The sequence below is a fragment of the Gymnodraco acuticeps genome, unplaced genomic scaffold (assembly GCF_902827175.1).
Source record: "Gymnodraco acuticeps unplaced genomic scaffold, fGymAcu1.1, whole genome shotgun sequence".
Classification (NCBI taxonomy): Eukaryota; Metazoa; Chordata; class Actinopteri; order Perciformes; family Bathydraconidae; genus Gymnodraco; species Gymnodraco acuticeps.
Genome location: NW_022992263.1, coordinates 382,226 through 393,715, shown reverse-complemented (window position 1 = coordinate 393,715; position 11,490 = coordinate 382,226). Strand labels below are relative to the sequence as shown.

Here is an 11,490-nt window from a genome sequence, read left to right as displayed (position 1 = left end):
GTATGCTGTGAGAGGAGAGCGGAATACTCTCTCCCTAGCGCCGTAGCAAGTTAGCCTGAGCGAAAGCACTCTGCTAACATGAGATGGAATGGTTTCTTAAGACAAACTGTGTGCAGGGAGAGGGGGAGCGGGAAACACTCTCTTCACTAGCGCTGGTAGCGAGTTAGCTTTGAGCGAGAGCACTCAGCTAACTGGAGGATGGAACAGAAACCAACTGTGTGCAAGGAGAGGGGAGCGGAAACACTCTTCACTAACGCTGTAGTAAGTTAGCTATGAGCCAGAGCACTCGGCTAACTGGAGGATGGCACAGGAACCAATTGTGCACCGTGGAAGGGCGAAGACACTCTTTCACTAGCGCGCGTAACAGTTAGCTTGACGGGAGCACTCAAACTAACTGGACGATATACAGGTAAGGAATTAAATGTCTGTAGTGAGAGGAGGGCGGAGACGCCCTCTTCACTTAGTGTAGTAACAGTTAGCTTGAACGGGCTAGCACTCAGCTAAATGGACGATAGAATCAGATAAGAAACCAATGTATGTAGTGAGAGGAGGTGCGGAGACGCTCCTTTCACTAGTGCAGTAACAGTCTAGCTTGAACGAAAGCGCTCAGCTAACTGGACGATAGAATCAGGTACGATAGAATCAAATGTTTGTAGTGAGAAGAGGGCGGAAACGCTCTCTTCACTAGTGCAGTAACAGTTAGCTTGAACGGGCTAGCACTCAGCTAACTGGACGATAGAATCGGTTAAGTAACCAAATGTTTGTAGTGAGATGAGGGCGGTAGACGCTCTCTTCACCAGTGCAGTAACAGTTAGCTTGAACGGCTAGCACTCAGCTAACTGACGATAGAATCAGGTAAGTAACCAATGTTCGTAGTGAAAAGAGGTGCGGAGACACTCTTTTCACTAGTGTAGGTAACAGTTTAGCTTGAACGAAAGCGCTCAGCTAACTGCGCAGTGACAATTAGCGAGAGCCCTCGGCTAATTGTATACAATTATCTCATTAGTTTGAGAATATATAGCACAAACAGCAAAAACGGTAGCGCCGGCTGACGTGCAGGAGCGTCCGCTCTTTACCGATCCGGAGCTCCTAAGATCCGAGCGGTGAATACCGCGGTCCCCTCCCTTGGGAGGACGGACAGCTAGCTCGTCGCAGCCTTTGGAGGGCGAGCGTCTTTCTAGCCCGCAGCTCCGATCTAACGATCACAAGGCTACAAATAGCGATGAGCTAGGATCTTAATTGTTCAGTAAGCTAGCTTTGGCTTCTACTCATAAAGTAGTAACCTACGCTGCGAGAAGATGAAAAGGACTGAACTCGTCGACGGCACCGGAACTTATGCCTTCCGGGTCGTACGAGGTCACACGTGACTTTGTTGATATAAATATTCGACCTACGCATGCGCGAGACAGAAGATATCCAGTGCTAAAGCACCGCCTCCGGCGGTCAGTAGGTATGAAATAGAACTAGCTGCACCTTTACCAGCTTTGAGAACACTTTCATGATCAATCATTATAAAACATATCATATATATTATTCTGAAATGGACCAATCTGCAGAATGACTACTTTAAGTATATTTAGATGGCAATACTTTTTACTTGAGTAACATTTTGATTGCAGGACTTATACTTGTAACAGAGTATTCCTACACTCTGGTACTTCTACTTTGACTCAAGTACAAGATCTGAGTACTTCTCCCACCTCTGCTAATATCTCCCCAGCTCCTTCAACACGCTGTACCTGCAGCTACAGTGTCCCGCTGTACAGCCCCCTCTGGTGGTCACATCCAACAACGGGCATAAGAGCATAGACTTCCATCAGGTGGCAGTGGGTGAGTGATTTAAAGTGTTCACACGTGCATCTACCATACAGACATTTTATTGTTCTCATCCTTATCCTTGTGTTTTGTTTGTGTCTTCTGTCCTCAGGAGAAAAAGTGATCAAGAGGTTTACAGTCCAGAACATTTCAAAGGAATCTTTGGATGTATCCTGATCAAACTAAATGTTTAACACATTACTACAGAAGGAGGAATCATGTTTTAAAGGGCTAACGCAAAGAGTGTTACAAAATCCCACTTCATGTGTACAGCAGCGGAAAACTAAAAAAAACGAACTCTGAATTGAAACTGCTGCTGAGGCATTGTCCTATGTCCAGCCAAGAATGTCCTTTCAATGATCCACAATGACAACTGTTTACCTACCTTGCCATGCTGCCTTTCTCCAATAAATACAAAATGCTCAAAGCTGCCTTCAAATAAAAGCATATAAACAACTACTTGAATTTATTTAGAAAATGAGACTAAATAAATGTAAAGAATCCTAAATAGTTTTACTTTTTTTAAATATTCTATAGATAAGGCATCTTTGTATGTCCTGACTTAATAGTCGAATGAAGCTGGTATTTCTTAACCCTAAACTGGCCCTATACTACTTTTATTAAAGGAGATGCTCTACACATTATGATATAAATAATATGAACTGTTTGCCACTTCTTTGACTGTTTCCAAGCTGAGGTCGTCAGTGCTGGATGTCCACGGTCCTTTTTCCCTCCTGAATGCTCTCAGATGCATCAGACCTGGGGAAACACACACTCTGGTGCTGGCCTTCAGTCCATCTCTGGAGAAAAAGGTCTGTTAACTGTGTAGAATAAAAAAAAAAAATGTAAACGTTATTTATATAGCTCCCTTTATACCGGACGTATAGTTCAAAATACTTTACAATAAAGTGAATCAAGCAAAATAAATAAAAACGGTGTAATAAAACCAAGCAAAAAGAACATGTTAAAAATAGAAATGAAACAAATGATGTAAAAGAACATACAAAATAATAAATACAAAGGAAGAATGAAAGTTAAAGCAATGATAAATAAAAGTTTTACAATTGTAGTCTCTTTTAAATCTAGCAGCAGAGGATCTAAGCTTCAGTAATGATTATGAAACAACAACGATTTAGCAATGAAGGCTCCCTATGAGTTATTCCGCTGAGAGGCTGAAACTTGCTCTTCGCTGTGACTAGCTCGATTCAAAAGTCTGTAGTCCGTTACAGTTCATGGTGTTTAATAAAGACACAGAACAAACAATATCCAAATCCAGAACCACGCGGTCAACAGAAAGTGTTGGAGCAATTTACCCTCTCCTCTTCGTCATACACAAAACCGGCTTCCCACAGGTGACCTAAATACAAATCAACCACACCCATGTGACAATTGCCGGAAGTGATAACCAATAAGAATTAAAAGTGGTGTAAACAGAAATGAAGATGATAATAAGAATAATAAGCAATGGCAAAGCAAGCATTGTGGCTCCTACCCCTGTCCTAAACTATTAAGAGCCTTTAAAACCAATGAAAACAACTTGAAAATGAATCCTAAAAGAAGAAGGGAGCCAAAATAGGTTAGCTTATACTGGTTTGATATGCTCTCCATTGACCATGGATTTGAATTGACCACAGACGGCTGGCTGTTTCCTCAAACTTTTCCCACAGTACTTGTTTTTCCTCATTAGTTTTAGCTGTTGTAATGTTCCAACGTTATTTAACAACCTTCTACTGTTCTGCAGTTCAGTGAGACTCTGGAGGTGCGTTGCCAGAAGATGACCCTTGAGATGACTCTTCGTGGGGAGGGGGTGCTCCCCGCTGTCACCTGCTCTCACCCTGGAGGTCTCCTGGACCTTGGCTATGTGCTGGAGAAGGAGAGCACCTCGCACGTCCTGAAGGTCAGTCAACACAGTGCTGACGGCAATATTATTTTTGTATCAGTAGTTACAGAGAGTTGTTATCGCCCGATTCTTAAGCCTCTGTTTGAAGGAATAGGCAGTGTCGTCGTCCACTGACCCCGGCCAACAAACATGTCACGGTAAAATGTTTTGTTCACACATTCAGAAATGTTCTACTTTTTGGCACATTTTTGTCAAATATTAAGTTTATCCACTCACCAAACTAATTTAATAACCCATTGACTTCAACATAACGCAACAGGAAGTGCTCCAGTGCTGATTCGTCCAGGGTATTAGGACACATCCAGCTAACAAAAGCTCAGCGTTTTTCTCCCTTTAACATCTTGGGGCTAATCAGTTGGCAAAAAAGCACAATGGCCGCCAGGTAGAGAAGTTTCAGGTGGTGCTGATACTTACAAACACATCTATAATTGACAAAGTATATATATTATACAAAAAGTACAATAGAGTATGTTTTTTTCTTAACATTTTGTGAATGTCTTTACACACTGTGGACATAATTATGTTTAAAAGCCATGAAAAAGTGAATTTCTTCATAATATCGGACCTTTAAAACAATGAACTCCGTAACTGGATTCAGCTGCACTGATTACCCTGATGCTTTTGAGCAGACATGTCTTGGAACTGACTTTAATTCCTGTTTTTCGAGCAGATGCAGAACAGCTCGGCGGTGGCAGTGGGCTTCAGGGTGCAGCTGGCCAGCCTCTGCCCCTCCAGGCCTCCGGGGGGAGCTGATGGTGTAGCCTCACTGCTGGGGGGTTACTCAGGCTCTCAGCTCCAGCCTACTGTGGGTAAGATATATTAACGCTGCACCATTCAACAGATGTCATTCTCAGATCATTCTAAATCCACTACTATAGGTTGGGCTGTCTTTCATTTTCAGGACGCTTTACCAGAAAATACTTCCTAAATATAATATGGGAAATTGCAGTGGCAGATCAGTGTTAAGTGTAATTTTAATAGTTTTTTGAAAGACCCAGAAAGATCTTCAATTCAATTCAATTCAAAACCTTTATTTATCCAGGTAAAATCCCATTGAGATCAATGATCTCTTTTTCAAGGGAGACCTGCAGCAGTAGGTTCCACAAGAAGACATAAAAACATAAACAACAAAAGGACATCATACAGCAAAATGTACAGGGATTACAATTTACATATTTAACCACAAGTACAGGTACCAACAGCATCTGATTTTGTAGCATCCAACCGAGCTTTAAAAACATGTAGTGGTACTAGCTTGGTCATTTTCCATTCTTTTTGCAGACTGTTCCAAGTTAGTGGAGCTGCACATCTAAAAGCTTTCTTCCCTAAGACAGTCCTAGCACTTGGCACATTTAATAAAACCACAGCATGCGATCTCAGGCAATAAGTACTTTCAATTCGCAGAGAGATCAGGGAGCAGATATAAGATGGTAGTTTATCCAACATGGCTTTGTAAATGAAAAAGTACCAGTGACTGAGCCTCCGTACAGTAAGTGATGGCAAAACCGCCTTGGTATACAGGGTACAGTGATGCGTGAGTGTTTTACAATTTGTCAAAAATCTCAGAGCACTGTGATACGCAGCATCTAACGTGCTCAGGCAATAGGCAGGTGCATTCATATAGATCAAATCACCATAGTCCAGCACAGGTAAAAAGGTCACAGTGACTAGCCTTTTCCTGGCCTCAAGCGAGAAACAGGACTTGTTTCTGAAAAAGAAACCTAGCCTAACCCTCAGCTTTTTAAGCAGGTTATTTACATGAAATTTAAAAGTGAGACAGTCATCAAGCCAGATACCCAAGTATTTGTAACAGGTAACCACTTCAAGTTGTATTCCTTGCGTAGTTACAATATCCAAAGCAGTCTCCGGTGTATTTTTAGCTTTAGAAAAGAGCATTACCTTGGTTTTATCCACATTTAAAAGAAGCTTAAGCTCAGAGAGCTGAGCCTGAATAATGTTAAAAACAGCCTGTAATTTAACAACAGCCTCGTTAATCGAGGGACCTGCACAGTACATAACGGTATCGTCCGCATAAAAATGTAAGGTTGCTCCTTCGACATTTTCACCTAAACTATTAATATAGATGGAGAATAATAGCGGACCTAAAACTGAACCTTGTGGAACACCATTAGTGATGTTTAACCACTCAGAAGACAGCCCATCAAACTGAACACATTGGGACCTTTCAGAGAGGTAGTTTACAAACCACCCTACTGCATGGCTGGATATGCCTTATAATGGGTCAACCCTAAAATATATACATGTTATTGGTTCCCCTTAACCGACCATAACTCAAACATCTGGCTTCCCCTCCAGCAAAATGTGTTTTCTGCCAGAAATAGAAAATAAAATAAGTTCTCATTTGATCTCAATTACAATGTTTGTTTTAATTTATTTTAAAAGCAGCACTTGTAGCCAGGGTTGCAATAAATACTCAGATCCTACATACAGGGTGTCCGCGGGGTCTTAAAAAGTATTTTAAGATAAATAAATATAGCGAAAATTAAGGCTATTAAAAAGTATTAAATGGCATTTTCCAAGGTATTAAATGTTGTAGCTTGTTTTCAATAAGTATATCAATTGTCCAAAGAGGTTGTCGCACGCTCACTGCTTGATTGCGCGCGAAGGTCCGTTTACGCCTGTTGTTAAACAACATCGTTTTGGGGAAATGCAAGTTTGCATCTCTTGGGAACAATGCCTAAATCAAATACTACATTGGTTTCTTTTTCTAATAAACCTTACATTGGGTTGGTCACACAATTAATTCTCTTGTGCTTTGTTCTATCTGAATTATGATAAGGAGTTATCACAAGCTGTTTAGTTGTGCTATCTTAATCAATACTGTATAGTAAATGTGAGGTAAAGTGTGTCGCCAATGTAACCGGTTGGAATTTGAAGTGGCGATGAGGTCTTAAAATGTATTACATTTGACTTCAGGATTCCTGCATATACCCTGTACATACTATAGTACTACATCACTTCTGTTATACCCTGAGCAGGAACTCAGAACCTCAGCGGGCTGAGTGTGTTCAGCGTTCTGCCAACAGAGGGCAGCATCGCTCCAGGACAGAGTCAGGACCTCACGGTCAGCTTCCAGCCGGACCACCCGTCTGTCTACTACTCTGACAGGATGACCGTAGAGCTCAGGAATAAGGTGAGCAGAACACCACACAGAAAGACTCCCACCCACAGGACTAAAAACTTGACTCTACGCACTGGAAAATCAGCGTTCAGTTTTTATTCTCCAACATACTACCAAAATATGTGATTATTCTGTTTTCCCTCTCTCTTGTCTTGTAATGACTGTCATTTTCTAATGTGTTTCTTTTGCACGCTGTGTAAATACTTTAAATAGTTTTGTAGTTTAAATGTGCTATATAGAAAACGTGCCTTACCTTTAAAAGTATGCCATGGTTCGGGCAAAATTATTATTATACGCTGATCACTTTATGACTCTATAATACAACCTAACCCTGTATCCTTTCTGTCTCTCAGAGTGTAGTGTGTGTGTTGGATCTGAGGGGGGCAGCCTCTTCACACAACATGTATCTGTGTGGAGGAGACCCTCTGACGGTGCCCATCGAATCCCTCCTCCCTCCACTGATCACGGCTCAACCTCAAATCACAGGTATCCTCCACCTTCTGTTCGAAATTGGAAATTATCCATGCAAAAATGGTCTTACTTAAAATATGTTCTCAAAGATACTGAAGGCAGCGAAAATACAGACACAGAAACTATACAAATGACTAAGAGTATGTGTTGTAGTCATTGAAGCTAATCATAAGGAGCTGAGAGAACATGTGCTTGTCAACAGCATCCAGATAACATCTCACCACAGAATCCATGTGTGAAAATAGGGGCACTTCCTGGATTAGGTCACCGGAAATCCCAAACTAAAACTGTAAATCCAAGTGCTGTTGGTGCATTATGACAGCATCTGTATTTGGAGGAGAGCTTGTGCTTTGCTAGAATTCGTACTGTAATTTACGTACTGTACGGTGATTTTTATGTCACATAATATTTCTCTAGAAGTAAAGTCTAATTTGTTTCCGCATTGGCATTGTTGCAAGTGACCAAATTATGAAGATTTTGTCTTCTGCTATGTCTGCAACATTTGTCCACACTGGCCGAATGTGCCATGTGTGCACACAGCTGTGTACAAAGAAATGTGTGCATCCACACTGCACACATTTCTAGACTATATCTTCCCTTGTATTGTTTTCTAAAAACTAATTATTGACATTCAGTATCAAACATAACTCTATAAAATGAATTTCAAATACCATAAGCAAGCATACATCATCCATTTATGTTTGTCTGAATCGCCTGAACACGCAGAGTGCGTAGGGCCTCATCTTGCGCAGGGGGCCTCCTCTTATGCGCCACAGTTTCCCCGTAGCGAGGCTCTGGCGCTAACAGTTCACGAGCGGGCTCTAGCCCCCCTAACAATAGCATGCTAGTATACGGATAATAGTACCATGCTGATGCCATATATAATGTAAGGTCAACCAACTTACAATCAACACAAAGTGCTTCTGAGGCTGATGGGAAGGTCATTCATTTTGCAGCTAAGTAAGTATTGGACACTTTTGACTTAAAAACGGCACTATTTGAAAAGTCAGGGGCTCCCCAAGTCATCCTCAGGGGACCTTGAATATTGGTACAAAGTTGGATTCATTTCCACCCCATAGTGGTGAAGGTATTTTAGTCCAACCAAAATGTTGTTTTTTGCCACTGGTCTGGTGAAAGTACGTATTATTGGTTGTAAATAGGCCTAACTTTCCTGTGGTCGTCTGTTTGGAGCAGAGTCAGAGGTGATGGAAAAGCCCACCATCCCTGTGTTGGTGAACCTGAGGGCCGGCTACAGCGGGGGGGCTATCACCCCCGCAGTGAGGGAGCTGCAGGTGGGCTCCATCCGCTCCACCCAGCCCAGCAAGAAGGTACTGATGCTGCTAAATGCTGCTAAATGCTGCATCATGTGTACTGCAGTGCATCATAAGGGAGTTCATAAAACATCATACCACTCGATCCAAATAACCTGCACTGTCTGTACGACGACTCGCAAAATTATGTAAAAGACGAAAATGTATATATTGAATAATCCCATAACTATAGATATCTGAATATATGTAGAACTTTAACTTAAACTGTCACTTTTCTTTTACATATTTTTCCTACACTTTTATTCTCACATTTCTTATTTCATCTATTATTATTATTATTATTATTATTATTATTATTATTATTATTATTATTATCCTTGTATGAGTTCATATCTGTCCTATGTTTACCCTTGTTGCTGTTGCTGCTATGACACCTGAATTTCCCCTACGGGGAAAATGAAGGTCCATCTTATCTTAATAAGAGTCAGGGTTTCTCTTAGGATCATCATCAAACTAAAATATTATTATGATACTGTGGTGTGTGTGTGTGGTGTGTGTGTGTGTGTGTGTGTGTGTGTGTGTGTGTGTGTGTGTGTGTGTGTGTGTGTGTGTGTGTGTGTGTAGTGTGTGTGTGTGGTGTGTGTGTGTGTTGTGTGTGGTGTGTGTGTGTGTGTGTGTGTGTGTGTGGTGTGTGTGTGTGTGTGTGTGTGTGTGTGTGTGTGAGTGTGTGTGTTGGATGTGGTGTGTGTGTGGTGTGTGTGTGTGTGTGTGTGTGTGTGTGTGTGTGTGTGTGTGTGTGTGTGTGTGTGTGTGTGTGTGTGTGTGTGTGTGTTGTGTGTGTGTGTGTGTGTGTGTGTGTGTGTGTGTGTGTGTGTGTGTGTGTGTGTGTGTGTGATGACTCACTCTTCTCTGTTTTCCCCCAGAGTGGTGAGTTTCACTGGGAGAACGTGGCGTCTCTGCAGCAGCAAGGCTTCACTGTGGAGCCCAGCAAAGGCACCGTGGAGACGGGCCACAAACGCACCGTCACCATCACATGGAGTCCCCACAGTGGATACAAGGTGAGGACAGTATCACCACTTTTATAGAGGAGAAACCAACGTTTACAGAGGAGGGTGCAGGTTAAAATGTTAGCATGAATCGGAATTCATTTAAAGATGTGTCTTAAAGGTTTTTCTCTTACAAGTCTTGATTTTACAGCAAATGCAAAATCTCCTATTATTCAGTTTACTTAAAAGGTCACCTATCATGCTATTTTTAGGCAATAGCATAGGTCTCAGATATATACAAATATATAAAAAACATGTCTATGAAGTGTTTTGCTCAAAATACCAAACAGATCACCCGTTCTAGCCATGCCTCAGATCCCTCTATTTCACTTCCTGTTTCAAAAGTGCTGATTTTGGGTATAAAGCTTTAAAAAAATTGATACAAAATAAAAAAAGGAGGGGTCTGAGCTCATGCGGGACCCGGCAGCTACTGTCTAAACTAAATACTGCCGTGATGAAACGCCATATCATGGATTATCAAGGATTATCTCTGAAACAGTCTGGAGCTCAAAGGCTTTCTCTCTTGCCCGTTAAACCACAAGGTGAGTTCCTTTTTACTTCCTGCTTCTTCACACACATGCTCTCCAGTACAGGTTAGCTCTGAGTGTTAGCGATGCTAATGTAAACACCGACCATATTACGTCCAAAACAGTCTGGCATTGTTTCTGATAGCAACGTTTCTGATAGTGCTGTGGGTCTGCATTGCCGATATGACGTCATATCAGACGTAAATCTGGATCAGCTCCGTTGTACCCCTGTTTTTAGAGATTTGGGTACGGAGGAAAAGAGAAAAGTAAAAATGTATATATACAGCGGTGTGCTAGCATCAATAAGAAGAGAATGCTGAATTACACAGTATGAAAGGTTTGGCTGTGGATTTTATATCCTGGTGGAAACACTGAACAAACGTTTTTAAATAGAAATAGTTAAATTGACTTGTTTAATCAGCTTTTATAGCAACACCTCCATCTAACCTTGTGTGTGTGTGTGTGTGTGTGTGTGTGTGTGTGTGTGTGTGTGTGTGTGTGTGTGTGTGTGTGTGTGTGTGTGTGTGTGTGTGTGTGTGTGTGTGTGTGTGTGTGTGTGTGTGTGTGTGTGTGTGTGTGTGTGTGTGTGTGTGTGTGTGTGTGTGTGTGTGTGTGTGTGTGTGTGTGTGTGTGTGTGTGTGTGTGTGTGTGTGTGTGTGTGTGTGTGTGTGTGTGTGTGTGTGTTTCAGCCCTACGAGGTGGTGCAGACATGTGTGCCTCTTACCTTGAAGGGGGACGAGACCAATGTTTACAGAGTCACCCTGATGGCCACGCTCTCCTCCGCTGCTGACTGACCTCTAAAGTACCTGGAGGCTGGCCAGAGTTAAATCTACACATACACACTGACACAACACACACACATTTGATATACCGTACATTTATGTTGCCAACATTAAGAAATGAGTAGATTATTTATTAAGAAATATTAAACTAAGTTTTGTTCACAAATCTGACTCGCTCTAAATTGATTGAAAGCTTGAAGCAAATGACTGCATATCTAATACCACCACCAGGGGGGGGCGGTACATCACCACCACCTCGGCAGCTGTGTTATATCATGGTTCAGGGCGTGTCAGCTGATGTAAACCAGCAGATGTATACAGTACATACTGTAGCACTGCTGGTGCTAGAGCCATCAAATGCAGCAGGCAGAGTTCACACTTGAGGCCAAACAAGGCGCAGTCTGTCAAATATGACCCAGAATGATATAGATAATTAATATAAAACAGTCATTTTGTATAAAGACCATGCGTAAAACTACATCCTATTTATCAGCTATGAACAAATGTATTGGTAATAATAGCAAGAGTTGGAGCTG

The 11,490-nt window shown here is 41.7% G+C and overlaps 1 protein-coding gene across 1 annotated transcript; it reads left to right on the top strand.

Annotated features, from left to right (window-relative positions):
- Positions 1-1,720: 1,720 nt before the first annotated feature.
- LOC117540351 (cilia- and flagella-associated protein 74-like) lies at positions 1,721-11,120 on the top strand (the record flags this gene model as incomplete). The annotated part of the gene is given in 10 exon segments (XM_034206984.1): positions 1,721-1,830; positions 1,928-1,983; positions 2,508-2,627; positions 3,557-3,712; positions 4,386-4,524; positions 6,715-6,869; positions 7,211-7,343; positions 8,523-8,656; positions 9,523-9,657; positions 10,862-11,120. Coding segments are annotated over 10 exon segments (1,243 nt in total), but the record flags the coding sequence as incomplete, so codon positions are not given.
- Between the last annotated feature and the right edge of the window lie 370 nt (positions 11,121-11,490).